General features: G+C 45.2%; 1 protein-coding gene across 3 annotated transcripts in view; it reads right to left on the bottom strand.

The window, feature by feature from the left end:
• Window positions 1-20485, bottom strand: part of LOC120931479 (nuclear receptor ROR-alpha) — a 637829-nt gene that overhangs the window by 103497 nt on the left and 513847 nt on the right. The window contains exon 1 of one of the 3 annotated variants that reach the window (XM_040342973.1): window positions 5103-5274. The exons of the other annotated variants lie outside the window; for them this stretch is intronic. Within the exon in view, the coding sequence (XP_040198907.1) occupies window positions 5103-5130 (28 nt within the window). The 5' untranslated portion in view covers window positions 5131-5274. Of the gene's footprint in view, window positions 1-5102; window positions 5275-20485 lie in introns of those variants that run through there. 3 annotated transcript variants of the gene reach the window in all.

The following is a 20485-nucleotide window of genomic DNA, read 5'->3' as shown; positions in this document are numbered from 1 at the left end:
GAAATCCTGAAAACATGACCTGTTGGGGGGGGGCCTGAGGACTGGAATTGAGAAACACTGCTATAGGGGCAATGGTAATGAGTGAATGAGGATACAAAAACTCCTCCACGTGATAAGGAGGTGTGTGGGTTACCATTGCGATCTGTGGGAGCGCCAACGGATTGCAATGGTACATTGTGCTATACATGAAGAACAGTGTCAGGTCCTCTTTTTGCCACACGCAGGACCTCGCACTTATTGCAATGACACATTGGGGGTTAATTACGAAAGGAAAATACACTTTGCACTATAAGTGAAAACTACAAGTGCACTTGGAAGTGCAGTCGCTGTAAATCTGAGGGGTAGATCTGAAATGAGGGGAAGCTCTGCTGATTTTATTAATCATGTGCAAGCCAAAATGCTGTTTTTTATTTTCTTTGCATGTCCCCCTCAGATCTACAGTGACTGCACTTGCAAGTGCACTTTCAGTGCAATTTCAAGTGCATTGTAGTGCAAAGTGGATTTGCCTTTAGTAAATAACCCCCAGTGTGCTATACAAGAGAGCGGTCCTATAGGCAGCTTAAAAGGGGATCTTGCACTATTATTTGTGTATAGTATAATGTACCATTGAAATATGTTTAAGGTCCTGCATGTGGCATAAAGGGGACATCACACTAATATTACAATACATTGTGCTATACATGAATAAAAGGGAGACATCCCCTTTATGCCGCATGCAGAACCTTAAATATATTGCGATGGTACTATACACGTATAATTGTGCAAGGTCCTATTTATGCTGCATATAGGACCCCTCACATATTCTTGTACAGTACAATGTATCATTGGCACAAGTGTGATGTCCTGCATTCGGCATAAAGTAGACAAGACACTTATTCATGTATAGCACAATGTATTATTGTAATATTATATTATATGCAGGAACATTTAACGTATTGTAATGGTACATTGTACTAAACACAAATAGTGACAGGTCCCCTTTATGCCACAAGCAGGACGTCTCACGTATTGCAATGGTACATTGTACTAAACACAAATAGTGACTGGTCCTCTTTATGCTGCATGCAGGACCTCTCATGTATTGTAATGGTACATTGTTACTAAACACAAATAGTGACTGGTCCTCTTTATGCCACATGCAGGACCTCTCACATATTGCAATGGTACATTGTACTATACATGTATAATTGTGCAAGGTCCTATTTATGCTGCATATAGGACCCCTCACATATTCTTGTAAAGTACAATGTATCATTGGCACAAGTGTGAGGTCCTGCATGCGGCATAAAGTTAACAAGACATTTATTTATGTATAGCACAATGTATTATTGTAATATTATATTATATGCAGGACCTCTCACATATTGCAATGGTACATTGTACTAAACCCAAATAGTGACTGGTCCCCTTTATGCCGCATGCAGGACCTCTCACGTATTGCAATGGTACATTGTACTAAACACAAATAGTGACTGGTCCCCTTTATGCCGCATGCAGGACCTCTCACGTATTGCAATAATACATTGTACTAAACACAAATAGTGACTGGTCCCCTTTATGCCGCATGCAGGACCTCTCACGTATTGCAATGGTACATTGTACTAAACACAAATAGTGACTGGTCCTCTTCATGCCACATGCAGGACCTCTCATGTATTGTAATGGTACATTGTTATTAAACACAAATAGTGACTGGTCCCCTGTATGCCGCATGCAGGACCTCTCATGTATTGCAATAATACATTGTACTAAACACAAATAGTGAAAGGTCCTCTTTATGCCACATGCAGGACCTCTCATGTATTGTAATGATACATTGTACTAAACACAAATAGTGAAAGGTCCTCTTTATGCCACATGCAGGACCTCTCATGTATTGCAATAATACATTGTACTATACAAGAATATGTGAGAGGTTCTGTATGCAGCATAAAGGGGACCTGTCACCATTACGTGTGTATAGTATAATGTACCATTGCAAAATGTTCAAGGTCCTGCATGTGGCATAAAGTGGGCCTCACACTTTTATTCATGTATAGCAGGATGTATTATTGTAATATTAGCGTGAGTTCCTCTTTATGCCACATGCAGGACCTTGAACATATTGCAATGGTACATTATACTATACATCAGTGGTCTCCAAACTGCAGCCCTTTGTATGCCTATATCCGGCCCATGAGGCACCGACACCGACGATGGTGTTCCTGCCACCAATAAGAAGATATTCACCAACACACCAGTTTCATCCAAATGGTTCTTATTCAAGAAAGATCCCATCACAAAATGGTACAACGCAACGTTTCGGAGCCACGCAGGAGCCCATCATCAGGCCTGACTTTGGGGTCCATTGTGGCTCTGAAACATTTCACCATTTTGTGATGGGATCTTTCTTGAATAAAAAAACGTTTGGACGAAATTGATGATCCTTGGTGTGCTGGCGAATATCTACTATCGCACAGGTTCCAGTATCCAGCTTGGTGGTCGCTACAGCACCCAGTACCTTAAAGAGCTCATTCCAGGAACGTGTGTGATGGGAATATGGACTATTCCTGCCACTGACACCAATGATAGGGCACTATTCATGCCACTGACGCCAACAACAAAAAAAGGGGCACTATTCCTGACACGAACGATGGGGCACTATTCTAGCCACTGACGCCAAAAAAAAAAAAGGGGCACTATTCCTGCCACTGACGCCAACAACAAAAAAAGGGGCACTATTCCTGCCACTGACGCCAACAACAAAAAAAGGGGCACTATTCCTGCCACTGACACCAACGACGGGGCTCTATTCATGCCACTGACAACAACAACAAAAAAAGGGGCACTATTCCTGCCACTGACGACAACGATGGGACACTATTTCTGCCACTGATGCCAACAAAAAAGGGGGCACTATTCCTTCCAATGATAACAAAAAAAAGGGACAATATTCCTGCCAGACACCAAAAAAAAAAAATGGCACTATTCCTGCCACCGACGCCAACAAAAAAAAGAAAAAAAGGGGGGCACTATTCCTCCCAATGACAACAAAAAAAGAGACACTATTTCTGCCACTGACACCAACAAAAAAAGAGACACTATTTCTGCCATTGACACCAAAAAAAAAAAAGGGGGCACTATTCCTGCCACTGACACCAACAAAAAAAAGAGACACTATTTCTGCCACTGACACCAACAAAAAAAAATGGCACTATTCCTGCCACCGACGCCAAAAAAAAAAAAAAAGAAGAAAAGGGGGCACTATTCCTCCCAATGACAACAAAAAAAGAGACACTATTTCTGCCACTGACACCAACAAAAAAAGAGACACTATTTCTGCCACTGACACCAACAAAAAAAGAGACACTATTCCTGCCACTGACACCAACAACAAAAAAGGGGGCACTATTCCTGCCACTGACACCAACAACAAAAAAGGGGGGGGCACTATTCCTCCCAATGACAACAGAAAAAGGGGCACTATTTCTGCCACTGACACCAACAAAAAAGGAGACACTATTTCTGCCAATGACAACAAAAATGGGGCACTATACCTCTAATACCAAAGATCGGGCATGTTTACTCCCACTGGGCACAGTCTGACCCCCATAAATTTGGAAGGGTAGTAAGCTAGCCCTTCCTTTAGAAAGTTTGGAGACCCCTGCTATATGTGAAGAAAAATGTGAGGACCCCTTTATGCCGCATGCAGGACCTCACACCCAACTGTAGAATGCTCTGCACAACTGTCATCAAACATTCTGAACTTCACACAGACAACTTCCAGTCACACCATACAGAACTGCCAAGTACCAATCTAATGCCCCCACTAAGGTGTGAGCAGAGGGGCAGGGGGTATATAATAACACCCCCATTATCAATGCCCTGCAGGAAACAGGACACAATAAAGGAGTCCTTCAGCACATGGAGTCTGCCATTGATGATCTCTCCTTCTGGGGAACATATCCATCCGTATGATCCAATAACCAATCCCTGACCTGGTACAAGCATTCACATCTCCTTTTCTGGCTTCACTGGCTGCATGCTTCTTCCAGGGTAGTACCTCATAGAAAGCAATGGCAGCCTCCAGATCACTCAGTGCAGGATTTCCCTTTAAAGCACAGTAAGGGCCCCTTGTCACCCCTCTGAAAAGTGATCTGCGAATTGATCGGTTTACAGAAGCTTGGTGACAGGTGGCAGGGGGGAGACATGTTGCCTCCTCACCAGCTGTGATAACCCTGGAAAGGCCGCACCACCACTCTGTGCATGGCATGCGTTGGCAGCTCTGCCCTATTCACTTGAATGGGTCGTGTTCCTGCCTGACAGATGGAGGGGCCATTACTACCACAGCACAAAACGTTGTGGCCAATCGAGTCTATAGACCACCACAGACACTGCAACCACCTCTTAATCTACCAACAATTAGTAGTGCAAGGGCCTAAGTAATTGGATACAAATGAAATAGCAAGCTCAGGTAGGTCCCCATAATTCATAGTTTTGGTGAATCTAAACGTGATTGTATGGTCAGCCTTAAATGTACCATTCACTATACAATCAGATCGTCCAATTGTTGGTAGATTGTTGGATTACAGATTTAGATCTGCCAACTGTGTAACATGAGGAGAATAACTGAATGGATGGCACAGGTAGGTCCTCACCATCATATGACATTGGGTTGGTAAATGAGATTGTACGATCAGATGGAAGTTTGCACAGCCTGGCCATACATCATGCAATCAGATTAGACAAATCTCTAACTTTAGAGTTACCAAAACAACAATGTGATCTGAGGACAGACTTAAACATTCCATTCTAATTGTATCCAACCACCCAGAGCCTTGTGTTACATGGAGGAGATCGGACAATCAGATCGCAGCTTCTGTACTATGGAGGGAAGTCTATGTGCACCCCAATCAGACAGACAGGAGAGATTGTACAGTGTATGGTCAGCACCATGGACGGAGGGTGCACACAGGTGATCGTCTCCTGCTCCCCGGACAGGTGTACCTCCTCCTCTCCGGGGAGCCATGATCCAACTTCCCAGCACTGATTTCCTTCTTCCCGATCCCGGCGATCCGCCCTCCTCCTCTCCTATAATCCGGGCACTGCCCGCCCGATCTCACCTTTCATGGCCGCGATGACATAATACATGGTCGTCCCGCTGCTGTGCCCCGATTCCCCCTCACAGTCCTGCGCTCTCCGTTACCAGCTTCGCTCTGCCGCATCCCCCGCCCGGAGCTGCCATATGAGAGTCCATGTGACCCTTCGCCTGTACGCCCCGAGATCTGACAGCGGCTCCGCCCCCACACTGCCTCTACCAACCAATCGCTGCTGGGGGAGAGGACACCGGGACACGCCTCCCCGAGGCTCATCCCGCCTTACACGTGGCCTCCTTGTGACAGCGGCGAAGATGAAGGGAGGAGAAGGAGGAGGGGCGGTGCTCCGGGGGGGAGGGGCCTGTCACTGACAGATGAAACATGTGTGTGTGAGCCGGAGATACAACAACAGACCCGAGGAATCCGACACATGGACAGGAGCGGGACCGGCACACCAGGACACCGAGCACCAACCATATAGACACATGGACAGTGACACCAGGACACCGAGCATATAGACACATGGAGAGCAGCGGGACAGTGACACCAGGACACCAAGCATAGACACATGGACAGTGACACCAGGGGACCAACCCTCCATCACCTGTACTACCCCATACTCACATAGCCAAGCACTCTCACTCTTCCATAGGCTGACAAATGACAACAGTCCATCTAGTTTAACCACTTGCTTACTGGGCACATATACCCCCCTCCTGCCCAGGTGAAATTTCAGCTTCCGGCACTGCGTCGCTTTAACTGACAATTGCACGGTCGTGCGACGTGGCTCCCAAAAAAAATTTACGTCCTTTTTTCCCCACAAGTAGAGCTTCCTTTTGGTGGTATTTGATCGCCTGTGCGGTTTTTATTTTTTGCGCTATAAACAAAAAAGAGCAACAATTTTGAAAAAAAATACAATATTTTTTACTTGTTGCTATAATAAATATGCCAATTTATAAAAAAAACCCATTTTTTTTCTCATTTTTTTTACATATTTTTGGTAAAAAAAAAAAAAAACAATCGCAATAAGCGCAAAAGTAATAGCGCCTACAAAATAGGGGACAGAATTATTATTTGTTATTATTTTTTTTTTTACTAGAAATGGCGGCGATCTGCGATTTTTATTGGGACTGCGACGTTATGGCGGACACATCGGACACTTTTGACACATTTTTGGCGCCATTCACATTTATACTGCGATCAGTGCTATAAATATGCACTAATTACTGTATAAATGTGACTGGCATTGAAGGGGTTAACACTAGGGGGTGAGGAAGGGGTTAAATATGTTCCCTATATAGTGTTCTAACTGTAGGTGGAGGGAGGTGACTGGGGGAGGTGACCGATCTGTGTCCCTATGTACAAGAGACACAGATCGGTCTCCTTTCCAGAGACAGGACGCTGTCTCTGTGTGAGCCGGCAATGAGAGATGATCTCATATGTTTACATATGAGATCATCTCTCATTGGCTGCAGAGATCGCATCGCAAACGGCCACTCTGATTGGCCGTTCCCGGCGATCTGTAATTGGCTGTGTCCAAGGGACACGGCCAACACAGAGTTTCCCCGCTGCACGCTCTGGAGCGCGCGCGGGGAACGCCCAAAGGGGCGGCCGTCAATTGACTTCTAGTTGGATTTTGAGATCCGCTCTGTAGCCGTCATTCGACTATAGCGCGGGTCTCAGGAGGTTAACCAACAGAAATGTATAAATGCACGATGCTGCAGGCGGAGTGAGACTTCCACAGTGGCCAGGAGAAGGTCCAATGACACCCAAGGCAAAGTGCGCCCCCTACAGCTGGGGCAGATCACTTCACCAGCACAAGAGATATATACTGGAGATACAGAACACAGATCAGAAAACACTATGGGGTATTTACTAAAAGTGGAGAGTGCAAAATCAGGATCACTACATAGAAACCAATCAGCTTCCAGGACTTATTGCCAAAGCCTAATTGAAGAAGCTGATTGGTTTCTATGAAGAAGTGAGACTGATTTGCACTCTCCAGCTTTAGTAAATAACCCCCCCCCTTGTGTCACTTCTCCCATTCAAAGGGGTTGATTTACTAAAGGCAAAAATAATGTGCACTTTGCAGTTGCCATCTGCAAGTGCAGATGTTCCAGAGCTTAGAAAATGAGGGGAAGCTCTGCTGACTTCTACCATCCAATCATGTGCAAGCAAAAATGCTCTTCTTATTTTCCTGGCACATGATTGGGAATTTATTTGCAAAATGAAGCCTTACCTCATTTACTAAGCTCTGGAACCACGGCACTTGCAGAGGGCAACATTGCAAAGTGCACAGTCTATTTGGATTTAGTAAATCAACCCCAATGTCTCCAATACAAAGAAGGGCAACATGAGTTTTAAACAAACGAAAAGTTTTTATTTGTATTTTTTATCATTTTACAAAAAAAGAAAAGAAAATGAACAAAAAATCACTTTACATGATCAGTAGAAAGGGTTAATTAAGGCTCATTTTCATTAGATGCCGTTGAGGGGAGGTATGTAATCGCTGTACAAACACCCCTACAAGGAAAGTGACCGTATCCCAATCAGCCTCGTTTACACCATTGGGGTGCTTTCCATAAGAAAAACCTGAGTGTGCTGCATTCTTCACACCGGAAGCCACAACAAACGCACCACAAACGTGTGCAAAGTGATGCACAAATGCATGAACGCAATCGAATGCATGTAAACACAAATGAGTAAAAAAAAGCATTCCAATCATTTTTTTTTCTCCAAAATATGCACACTGCAAACGCATGTAAACAAACAGATGCCCATGCAGAAGTATGCAGCGCAGTGAAGTATACACAGTGGTGAACACAGAGAATGCCAGGCTGAGGCTCCATTCACACCATTGTGATTCCAAAGTCACACAATTTCCAGTGCGACTTTAATGCAACTTTCCACTCTCTGGCACTCAAGTTGCATCAAAGAAGTAAAGGAACCTTTTCAAAGTTATTGCAATTTTAACCACTTAAGCCCCGGACTAAAATGCAGGTAAAGGACCAGGCCCCTTTTTGCGATTCGGCACTGCGTCGCTTTAACTGACAATTGCGCGGTCGTGCGATGTGGCTCCCAAACAAAATTAGCGTCCTTTTTTCCCCACAAGGGGGGTTGTATTTGATCACCTCTGCAGTTTTTATTTTTTGTGCTATAAACAAAAAAAGAGCGACAATTTTGAAAAAAAATCAATATTTTTTACTTTTTGCTATAATAAATATCCCCCAAAAATATATAAAACATTTTTTTTTCCTCAGTTTAGGCCGATACGTATTCTTCTACATATTTTTGGTAAAAAAAATCGCAATAAGCGTTTATCGGTTGGTTTGCGCCAAATTTTTAGCGTTTACAAAATAGGGGATAGTTTTATTGCATTTTTATTAATTATAATTGTTTTACTACTAATGGCGGCGATCAGCGATTTTTTTTGTGACTGCGACATTATAGCGGACACTTTGGACAATTTTGACACATTTTTGGGACCATTGTCATTTTCACAGCAAAAAATGCATTTAAAATGCATGGTTTATTGTGGAAATGACAGTTGCAGTTTGGGAGTTAACCACAGGGGGCGCTGAAGGGGTTATGTTTCACCTAGTGTGTGTTTACAACTGTAGGGGGGTGTGGCTGTAGGAGTGACGTCATCGATTGTGTCTCCCTATAAAGGGGATGACACGATCGATGCCGCCGCCACAGTGAAGCACGGGGAAGCCGTGTTTACACACGGCTCTCCCCGTTCTTCAGCTCCGGGGGGCGATCGAGGGACCCCATCGGCGATCGCGGACGCGCGTCTCGGGTGCGCGCCCGCGGCCCATGGCTGGGTAGATGTACAGGACGTGCCGGTACGTCCATCTGCCCAGCCGTGCCATTCTGTGGACGTATATCTACAGGCGGCGGTCCTTAAGTGGTTAAAGTGTTACTAAACCCAGGACTCTGCATTCACTATATCTGTTTTCCCACATAGTACACAGAACATGGAAATTCAATTATTTTAGTAGACATAAACTGCTAAATACCTTTTCTCATCTGCAGTATATAGCAGTCTTGTGACTTCTAGCAGTGTCTGGTTAAAGTATGTAGGAGGAGTTTTCATTCTCCTCTGACTGCCCTATGAGTCTGCAGGACCCCTGACCCTCTGTCTGAACAGTGCTGGTCCTGTGCTGATCACACGCACTCTCCCAGGAAAAAAATAAAACCTCTCTAGCAATACACACCAAACTGAGCATGTGCAGAGTGTCCCCAAGACTCTGTACTATCAGGAGATGGATTGGGGACAGTGGAAGAAGGGGAGGATCAGAGAAGACAGGATCAAACTGCCTTTGTACACAATGTGGAGGATTAACCCCTTAGGTTCCACAGTGAGTATAACAAGCTTGCTTTACTGCATATACAGACTGATTTTGCTGTTGTGGGTTTAGTAACACTTCAGCGGGGGTTCACCCTAAAAAATTTTTTTTACCATGCCATCAAATGCCATCAAGCATACTAGCGCGAGCTACGGTATGCCTTTATTTTATTTTTTGGCGCCATACTCACAGTTTAATCCCGTAGTGAAATTTCAGACTCCCCGCGGGGAATGGGCGTTCCTATGCAGAGGGAAGATGATTGACGGTCGGCTATGGCACGTCACGCTTCACGAAAATAGCCGAAATAGGACTTGGCTCTTCACGGCGCCAGCGCTGTCAGCTCCTAGTCTGTGCGCAGGCGCCGTATAGCACCGTGAAGAGCCAAGACCTACTCTGGCTATTTTCGGGAAGTGTGACGCGCCATAGCCTCTGCATAGGAACGCCCATTCCCCGCGGGGAGTCTGAAACGTAACTACAGGGTTAAACTGTGAGTACGGCGCCAAAAAAATAAATAAAGGCATACTGTAGCTCACGCTAGTATGCTGGATTTAATGGTAAAAACTTGTTATTTAGGGTGAACCACCACTTTAACCACTTGACCACTGGGCACGTAAACCCCCTTAATAACCAGACCAATTTTCAGCTTTCGGTGCTCTCACAATTTGAATGACAATTACTCAGTCATACAACACTGTACCCAAATGAAATTTTCGTCCTTTTTTTCACACAAATAGAGCTTTCTTTTGGTGGTATTTAATCACCGTTGGGTTTTTTATGTGAAAGATGAAGTTACGCCGAGTAAATAGATACCCAACATGTCACCCTTCAAAATTGCACACGCTCGTGGAATGGCGCCAAACTTTGCTACTTAAAAATCCCCATAGACGACGTTGCAGGGTATTGTGGGGTATTGCGGAGTATTGTGGGGTATTGCGGAGTATTGTGGGGTATTGCAGGGTATTGCGGAGTATTGTGGGGTATTGCGGAGTATTGCGGGGTATTGTGGGGTATTGCGGAGTATTGCGGGGTATTGCGGGGTATTGCGGAGTATTGCGGAGTATTGCGGGGTATTGCGGGGTATTGCGGAGTATTGTGGGGTATTGTGGGGTATTGTGGGGCATTGCGGAGTATTGCGGGGCATTGCGGAGTATTGCGGGGTATTGTGGGGTATTGCGGAGTATTGTGGGGTATTGCGGAGTATTGTGGGGTATTGCAGGGTATTGCAGAGTATTGTGGGGTATTGCAGGGTATTGTGGGGTATTGCGGAGTATTTCAGGGTATTGCGGGGTATTGCGGAGTATTGCGGAGTATTGCGGGGTATTGCGGAGTATTGTGGGGTATTGTGGGGTATTGTGGGGCATTGCGGAGTATTGCGGGGCATTGCGGAGTATTGCGGGGTATTGCAGAGTATGGGGGCATTGCAGAGTATTTTGGGGTATTGCAGAGTATTTTGGGGTATTGCAGAGTATGGGGGCATTGCAGAGTATGGGGGTATTGCAGAGTATGGGGGCATTGCAGAGTATGGGGGCATTGCAGAGTATGGGGTCATTGCAGAATATGGGGGCATTGCAGAGTATTGCACAGGGAGGGATGGATGGCTGGATCTGTGACTGCATGTGTCACAGATCCAGCCCGCAGCAGCAGCAGCGGCGGTCACGGAGACTCCCGTGTGCGCGCCCCACAGGGCGCGCAGGAGCGCGATTCTGGGAGGACGTACATTGACGCCCTCCCAGAGTTAAGCAACCGCCTTGTAGACGTATTTCGTCTATAGGGCGGTTGTTAAGTGGTTAAAGTGGTTGTAAACCAAACCCCACAACTTGCACCTACAGGTAAGCCTAGATTAAGGCTTACCTGTAGGGGCAAAAAATATCTCCTTAACCTATACGGTTAAGGAGATATTTTCACAAAAACGGGCACTGTCGCTTTAACTGACAATTGCGCGGTTGTGCGACGTGGCTCCCAAACAAAATTGACGTCCCTTTTTTCCCACAAATAGAGCTTTCTTTTGGTGGTATTTGATCACCGGTATCTGCGTTTTTTATTTTTTGTGCTACAAACAAAAATAGAGCGACAATTTTGAAAAAAATGCAATATTTTTTACTTTTTGCTATAATAAATATCCCCAAAAATTATATTAAAAAACATTTTTTTTCCTCAGTTTAGGCCGATACGTATTCTTCTACATATTTTTGGTAAAAAAAAAAATCTCAATAAGCGTTTATTGATTGGTTTGCGCAAAAGTTATACCGTCTAACAAATAGGGGATAGTTTTATGCAGGCCTTTTTTTCGGCACCTCCAGGACAGAATATATGTAATGGCAAGAGCTACTAGAGGGTGCTGGAGGGTCTACTGATCCAGGCTGCTAGGTGATCTATGGTCGCTGTGGGGATCTATTGTTGTGGGGGATCTAGTGTTGCTGGGAGGTTTATTATTGCTGATGGAGGATCTATTGTTGCATGAGTGGGGTTAATTTTTGCTGGGAGGGATCTACTGTGTTGGGAAGGGGTCTATTGTTGCTGGCTACTGGGGGATCTATTGTTGCTTGAGGGTGTCTATAGTTGGGGGATATTTTTTAGTGGTTGTTCTAATGTTGCTGGGCAGATTTATTGTTGCTGCGGGTCTATTATTGATGGGGGGGGGGGGGGTCTATTGTTGTCGGCTGCAGTGGATCTATTTTATTGCTTTTCTTGTTATCAGTATAAATGTACATACAAATTACTTGGTTCTGTTCTCTCTAAAATGGATGGTACTGGAAGGTGGGTAGAGGGTGGATCCAAGGGACGGTGCTCTGAGGTGGGTAGAGGGCGGAGACAAGAGGTGATTCGGAAGAAGGGAGATCCTGCACCTATTCCCTGAGAAAAAAAAGCCCTGGTTTTATGGCATTTTTATTAATAGTGTTCTTTTTTTACTAGTAATGGCGGCAATCAGCGATTTTTATTGTGACTGCGACATTATGGCAGACACATCGGACACTTTTGACACCATTTTGGGACCACTGTCATATTTACAGCGATCAGTGCTATAAAAATGCACTGATTACTGTAAAAATGACACTGGCAGTGAAGGGGTTAACCACTAGGTGGGGTTAAGCATGACCTAGGTAGTGATTCTTACTTTTAGGGGGCGTCACGATTACGGAAACGGTGAGATCAGTGACATGTCACTAGGCAGAACAGGGGAATGCCTTGTTTACAAAGGCATCCCCCCCTGTTCTGCCTTTGCCGACCACAATGGCGGGCCGCCCCGGGAACATCGAGTTCCCGGGACCCACGAGCACACTCACGAGGCACGCGGCGGGCGCGCACGGCAAATTTAAAGGGACGTACAGGTACGCCCATTTGCTTGCCCGTGCCATGTTGTCGACGTATATCTGCGTGCGGCGGTCGGCAAGTGGTTATGGATCAGACATAAAGTCTGTTTGTATGCGGCTGCCCATAAATCCAGTATGGATCCGCAAAGATCCTGTAGCAAAAAAACAGATAGACGTAGATGACACAAAGGTGACATCCTTTCCTTTGTGCTCCGTTTCCGTAGGAGATTTGTTCGGGGACCCCCCACTAATCAGACTGGACAGGACCCATGTGAAAAGGACTGGGGGGGGGAAGAACGGGGGTTAGGGATCTGAACACAACAACTGGCTATTGCTTAGTGACCAAAGAGAAATTCACGTGTTGTGCGTCCGGCAGGCTCCACACCACAGACTACTTTTATTAAAAGACTTAAAATACAATGTCCAGTTTATAGATCTGTTGTGGGTTGAACAGGTTTGCCCCACATTTGCCATCCCGTCGCACTGCAATCAGGCACTTCAATGGTGCGACCTGTAAAGAACTTGCGTTGGCAAAAGCTGGCTGCTTGTGTCGTGTTCATCTGTCTTTGTGGGGCATCCTGCCAGAGCTGTGGCCTGTGTGTTATTCATTAACAAGGGGCACACATTATTACGTTTACATGTGCAAAGTTTGTCCAGCTGCCTGAAGACCTGATCACCACCATCGTACATACAGACTGCAGGCTAACACGGTGGTCACTGGTCAACGCTGCTCCTCAAGTTGCCCTATAGTCATAATGTGATCATATAAGATTAATGATACTAAGCCCAGGTTCACACTGGGCTGCGGGAATGAAGCAGTGTGAGTTCAGCTGAACTCGCACGATTCCGCTCCCGCCTGTCAGTCCCGATTTCGACCGCGATTACAGAGACATCTGTGCAGGTTTCTGCACAGATGTCAATGTAAATCGCGGGCCGAATTCTCGAAAAGTAGTACAGAAGCGACTTTTTGAAATCGCTGCAGCGCCACAGATGCATCGTCGCACCGTCTAGGACGGTGCCATTGTGGGCAAATGCCGCTGATTTGACATGCAATTTGACATGTCAAATCGCACCAGTGTGAACTACCATGTCAAATCGCATGTCAAATCTCACCAGTGTGAACCATGTCAAATCGCACCAGTGTGAACCATGTCAAATCGCACCAGTGTGAACCATGTCAAATCGCACAAGTGTGAATCATGTCAAATCGCACCAGTGTGAACCAGGTCAAATCGCACCAGTGTGAACCATGTCAAATCGCACCAGTGTGAACCATGTCAAATCGCACCAGTGTGAACCATGTCAAATCGCACCAGTGTGAACCATGTCAAATCGCACCAGTGTGAACCATGTCAAATCGCACCAGTGTGAACCATGTCAAATCGCACCAGTGTGAACCATGTCAAATCGCACAAGTGTGAATCATGTCAAATCGCACCAGTGTGAACCATGTCAAATCGCACAAGTGTGAATCATGTCAAATCGCACCAGTGTGAACCATGTCAAATCGCACCAGTGTGAACCATGTCAAATCGCACCAGTGTGAACCATGTCAAATCGCACCAGTGTGAACCATGTCAAATCGCACCAGTGTGAACCATGTCAAATCGCACCAGTGTGAACCATGTCAAATCGCACCCGTGTGAACCATGTCAAATCGCACCAGTGTGAACCATGTCAAATCGCACCAGTGTGAACCATGTCAAATCGCACCAGTGTGAACCAGGTCAAATCGCACCAGTGTGAACCAGGTCAAATCGCACCAGTGTGAACCAGGTCAAATCGCACCAGTGTGAACCATGTCAAATCGCACCAGTGTGAACCATGTCAAATCGCACCAGTGTGAACCATGTCAAATCGCACCAGTGTGAACCATGTCAAATCGCACCAGTGTGAACCATGTCAAATCGCACCAGTGTGAACCATGTCAAATCGCACCAGTGTGAACCATGTCAAATCGCACCAGTGTGAACCATGTCAAATCGCACCAGTGTGAACCATGTCAAATCGCACCAGTGTGAACCATGTCAAATCGCACCAGTGTGAACCATGTCAAATCGCACAAGTGTGAATCATGTCAAATCGCACCAGTGTGAACCATGTCAAATCGCACAAGTGTGAATCATGTCAAATCGCACAAGTGTGAATCATGTCAAATCGCACCAGTGTGAACCAGGTCAAATCGCACCAGTGTGAACCATGTCAAATCGCACCAGTGTGAACCATGTCAAATCGCACCAGTGTGAACCATGTCAAATCGCACCAGTGTGAACCATGTCAAATCGCACCAGTGTGAACCATGTCAAATCGCACCAGTGTGAACCACGGCTAAATGCTACCTGTGAAGGTTACATCATTTGTCCCAGGTGCTTAGAGATCAAATATTACTTCTAATGCTAGCAATTTTTGTACCATGTCATAAAAATCTTCAACATGGCATGTGTTTCATTCAGTCCTTTACTGACCCACAGATGAGGTAATTAACCCCTTCATGCCAGCATTATGCAAATATATGGCCTCACTGGACTGGGATTTTTTTCCATTTGCATATCCCCCCTTTGTGCTGGGAGTGCACTGCACTGCACGGCGCACTTCCAGAACCGAGACTGGGGTCTCACCGAGAGTTCCGGCCCCCATTTTAACGATCGAAACCCGGAACGTCCGATTCTGATTGGCTATCACAGTGATCAGTCACTGTGAACCCTGACCCCTCGTTTTCTGTCTCTGTGAATGGACGAGACAGATGCATTAGGAGTTATTTACTAAAGGAAACTCCACTTTGTACTACAAGTGTGCTTGGAAGTGCAGTCACTGTAGATCCGAGGGGGACATGCAAGGAGAATAAAAAACAGCATTTTTGCTTACACATGAATGGATGATAAAATCAGCAGAGCTTCCCCTCATTTCAGATATTCCCCCCTGATTTACAGCGATTGCACTTCCAAGTGCACTTGTAGTGCAAAGTGGATTTGCCTTTAGTAAATCAACCCCCATGCATCTTTCTCTGTTCTTTTAGAGATAGAAAAAAAATTGTGTGTAAAAAAATAATAATAATTAAAAAATAAATACCTATTTCAAGGTTTGATCTAGGTCAGCCCAAGGGTTAGTGTTTGGCTAAAGGTCAGGATCAAAGATCAAGGCCAGGGTAAAAAGGCCAGGGTCAGTTTTTTTTTCAACCACTTGCTTACTGGGCTCAAATCCCCTTCCTGCCCAGGCCAATTTTCAGCTTTCAGCACTTTCTCCTTTTGAATGACAATTTTTATCATGTTTTTTTTAACACAAATTGAGCTTTCTTTTGGTGGTAATTAATCACTCCTGGGTTTTAAAAAACAAACAAAAAAAACCCCCCAAACTTTAGAAAAAAACAAAACAAAACAGTTTCATACTTTGCAAACAGGTTATTTTTCCCCTTCGTTGATGTGTCCTGATGAAGCTGCACTGATAGGCTGCACTGATAGGCACTGATAAGGCGGCACTGATGGGCTCTGATAGGTGACAATGATGGGCACTGATGGGTGACACTGATAGGCAGCACTGATAGGTAGCACTGATAATGTGGCACTGATGGGCACTAATTGGCAGCACTGATATGTGAGATTGGTGGGCACTGGCAGGTGACGCTGGTGGGCACTGTTTAGCAGCAGTGGCTGTGTGCAGGACTGATGTACTTCTGACAGAAACCGGCAATGATTTGACAGTTCCAAATCGCATGACAAGTTACACCCCATTGTCGGCAATTGAACCATTCTAATTGCCGCGACTCATGTTGCAGTGACTTTGAAAAAGATTCTTGCGCTACTTTTTGTCAATTTCATTGCAACTTGAATAGACTTCTGTTGTATGAAGTTGCAAGCCGCAATGAAATCGGCAGTGCTAATCGCACTAATGTGCGGCTTTGAAGAAGTCAAGCAGAAGTAGCGCGATTTCAAAGCCGCAACGGTGTGAACGGTCCAACCAACAGAGGGGAAGATTTACTAAAACCGGAGCAAACAGAATCTGGTGCAACTGTGCATGGTAGCCAATCATCTTCTAACTTCAGCTTGTTCAGTTAGAGCCAGGGGAGGGCTGGGCCAGGGGGCAGGGTGGCAATTGCCTCCCAGGCCGCCCTAACTTATGTTCAAAATGCCTGCTACCATTTTATTTTTTATTCTGGTCTTGAAAGTCGGGCTGACCACTAGCTGTTGCATTTCAGGAGTTATAGTCCACGCTCAAGCTCCCGGTGGGTGGAAAACAGAGTAGCAAAGAGGAAACTACAAGTCCCTGGGAGTGGACTTTTGGAAGCAGGCAGAGGCAGGGCATGACAGGGAGTCTGGACGCAGATCTGGGGGCGCTGGCTGCAACTTGACCCCAGAACCAGGAGCAATAACCCCCCCAGGAGGCCATGGCGTACAAGGACCTGCTGAGCTGAGATCACTGAGGTGAGAGACCCTGACACCGATAGTTGACCCCCATCTCCCCCGCATACACCCCATGTAACCTGTCCCAGTGATCAGGCTGCATTGATGGGCACTGGAGTTGGCTGCACTGATGGGCACTGGTGAAGCTGCATTGAAAATCCAGATGGGCCATGGATGGTGAGCTGATTCACCGGTTCAATGGGCCACTTGACTGGACTTGCCCCCCAGGCCTAAGGCTTCCAGCCCTCCCCTGGTTAGAGCTGCACTAGATTTTCCAACTTCAGTGTTAGTAAACCCCCCCACCCTACAGTTCCATATATATATATATGTATATATATATATATATATATATATATATATATATATATATGTGTGTGTGTGTTTTTTTATATTTTTGTGATAATGCAATTAACAATAAGAATAGGAGCAACATTTGGCCAAGTCAATGCAGGAGATGTGCAATGTACAGTATGTTAGTATAGGTTGAGAACGACCCAACAGTACTGGGTCCCGTGGAATAAACAGTGGAACGGATGGCAGGCAGAGGAAATGGGGGGGCTCAATTTTTAGATTAATTGGTGCAATTTAGTTTAAGAAGGAAGTGGAGAGTCGATTGGAGGATCGTTGGTTAGGAGTAGATATCATTGGGTATATTGAAAGCATTGCATTATAGATTGTTGAGATTCTACTGGCAAGGTTTGACAGTTCATTATATTTAAAGGATAAGTTCATCTTTCATAACATATTACATCTTACACCCATATTCGGGGTGTAACATGTAACATGTTATAAATGCTCCGGCCCCTACACCTCCCGCTTCCCCACCATGCCAGCCGTGACCCGCTGGGCCGCGTCACTCATTCACAGCCTTCTGCAAATGGAAAACAACAAGGTCCAGCAGCCTACAAGGTCAACTTGTAGTTTTCAACAAACGCTGTGAGCACTGTGGTAGTTCATTCTTCCTGTCAGCATGTATCGGCTTCCTCGTATGAGGTACGAGGAAGCCGATACACTGACAGATCTGCAGGACACTTGCATGGCATCACCGATCTGATGATCACTGGTGCAATGCTTTACAGGCTCCTGCAACAAAAAAATAACAAATGCACATTATTTTACCTGCAAAAAAATGTGCATTCATTATTTTTTCTGAAAAGGTGTTGAATAGAAAATCCTGTTAGCGCCGGTTCACACAGGGGCAACACGACTTACAGCGCGACTTTGCAAGGCGACTTCAGCGCGACTTGGAGCAACTTACAATGCGACTCAAAGTTGCCTCCAGGACAGGAGACTTTGGCTGTGGCCAATCACAGAATAATTTAACTATTTTCTTTTCCTGTAAAGTTTCTTCAGTTAAGATGGAGATCCAACTTTGGAGGCAACTTCCATTCAAATCTATGGGTACAAGTTGCCTAGAAGTCACCTTGAAGTAGTACAGGAACCTTTTCTGAAGTCGGAGCAACTTCAGTAGTGTACATTAAGACGGCTCTCATTGACTAACATGGGATTTCTGATGTCAAGCGACTTGGGGCGACTTGAGGTCTGACAAGTCGGATCCCAAGTCGCTGTAGTGTGAACCGGCACTTAGGGATCACACAATACATTGGATTTAAAATGGGGGGAGGGGGCATGTTCACAGCTGCACAATGTCATTTAAATTAAAGTATGACAAAAAAAAAGGCAGAATAAATGATGTAAATAATATCAAACAGATGAGAACTTACAGTAAAGTAAGTGTAAAGTTTTGTAAGTGTAAAGTTTTTGCCTTCTAAAATCCTTCTAAAAAGCACTCAGAGGGTTAATAAAATAGGTTCAGCTCCCTAACTGTAATTATTTTAATGACACTGTGTAGCTGTGAACATGATCTAGCTTTATGATACAATGTATTGTGTGATCCCTAATTGGGTTTTATGTAACTTGTTTGAATCTAAGGAGCCATGTTGGTTGGATTTAACTGCCTGATGAAGGATTTTCTAGTCTAAATACATAAAAATTGCTGCTTATAAATTACTCTAATAAAGTATTGTTAAAGTATCTCCCGGGAGTGCTGATCAATTTTTACTACTTCAGTATACCTTTTACTGTACGTTTTACAAGCGCTAAGATTAATGCTAAAAGTATGACAGCATTACCATACATTAGCAACTGCCAGTGAATGCGTATTCAGATTAAGGCCTGATTCACACCTATGCAGGTTGCATATTCCAGGTGCATTTTGCGTTTTTTCAATACGCATTTTTGATCCGTATTTTTGGTGTTTGGAACCGAAAAACAAAAAGTCCCTGGCCCTTTCCCGTAAAATGCACAGATGTGAACTACATCCATAGGAAACCATATTAAATGGACTGTAGTGCAGTAAATGCATAGGTGGGAACCAGGCCTAAAATGCCCACGCTGACCTGTTGTTTAACATGTATCTCTCAGAGACCCTGGTACTGATCCATACTACTCCTACTTGCTATGTCTCACGTTCCTTGTTGTTTGGCACATTACAGAGATTGCAGCAAAAATGCCATAGTATTCCTTGTTAGGTCTGAGAATTCTCTTGCTGCTGCATGAAGTGTGAGGCCTCGTACACACGACCGTTTTCCTCAACAGAATCCATTAAGAAACTTGGTGGCAGAGCTTTTTTGCAGAGGAAAACGGTCGTGTGTATGTTTTTTGTCGAGAAAACTGCCGTGGAACTCGACGAGAAAAAAAGAGAACAAGTTCTCTTTTTCCTCGTCGGGAGTCTCAATTTCCTCATCGCATTTCTCGTCGGGCTGGTTTACGACGAGAAACACGTTCATGTGTATGCTTAGAAACCCACGCATGCTCAGAAAAAAGTATGAGACGGGAGCGCACCTTCGGTAAAAGTAGCGTTCGTAATGGAGATAACACATTCGTCACGCTGTAACAGACTGAAAAGCGTGAATCGTCTCTCACCAAACTTTTACTTAAAGCGGAGGTTCACCCATACCTTACACTTTTCCCCTTAGCTTCATGCTCGTTTTGTCTAGGGGAATCGGCTATTTGTTTTAAAATATGATCCGTACTTACCGTTTACGAGATGCATCTTCTCCGTCGCTTCCGGGTATGGGCTGCGGGACTGGGCGTTCCTTCTTGATTGACAGTCTTCCGAGAGGCTTCCGACGGTCGCATCCATCGCGTCACGATTTTCCGAAAGAAGCCGAACGTCGTGCGCAGGCGCAGTATAGAGCCGCACCGACGTTCGGCTTCTTTTCGGCTACGAGTGACGCGATGGATGCGACCGTCGGAAGCCTCTCGGAAGACTGTCAATCAAGAAGGAACGCCCGCTCCCGAAGACCCATACCCGGAAGCGACGGAAGAAGATGCATCTCGAAAACGGGTAA

The sequence above is a fragment of the Rana temporaria genome, chromosome 3 (assembly GCF_905171775.1).
Source record: "Rana temporaria chromosome 3, aRanTem1.1, whole genome shotgun sequence".
In the NCBI taxonomy this organism is placed as follows: domain Eukaryota; kingdom Metazoa; phylum Chordata; class Amphibia; order Anura; family Ranidae; genus Rana; species Rana temporaria.
This window is presented reverse-complemented; position numbering and strand designations above follow the sequence as displayed.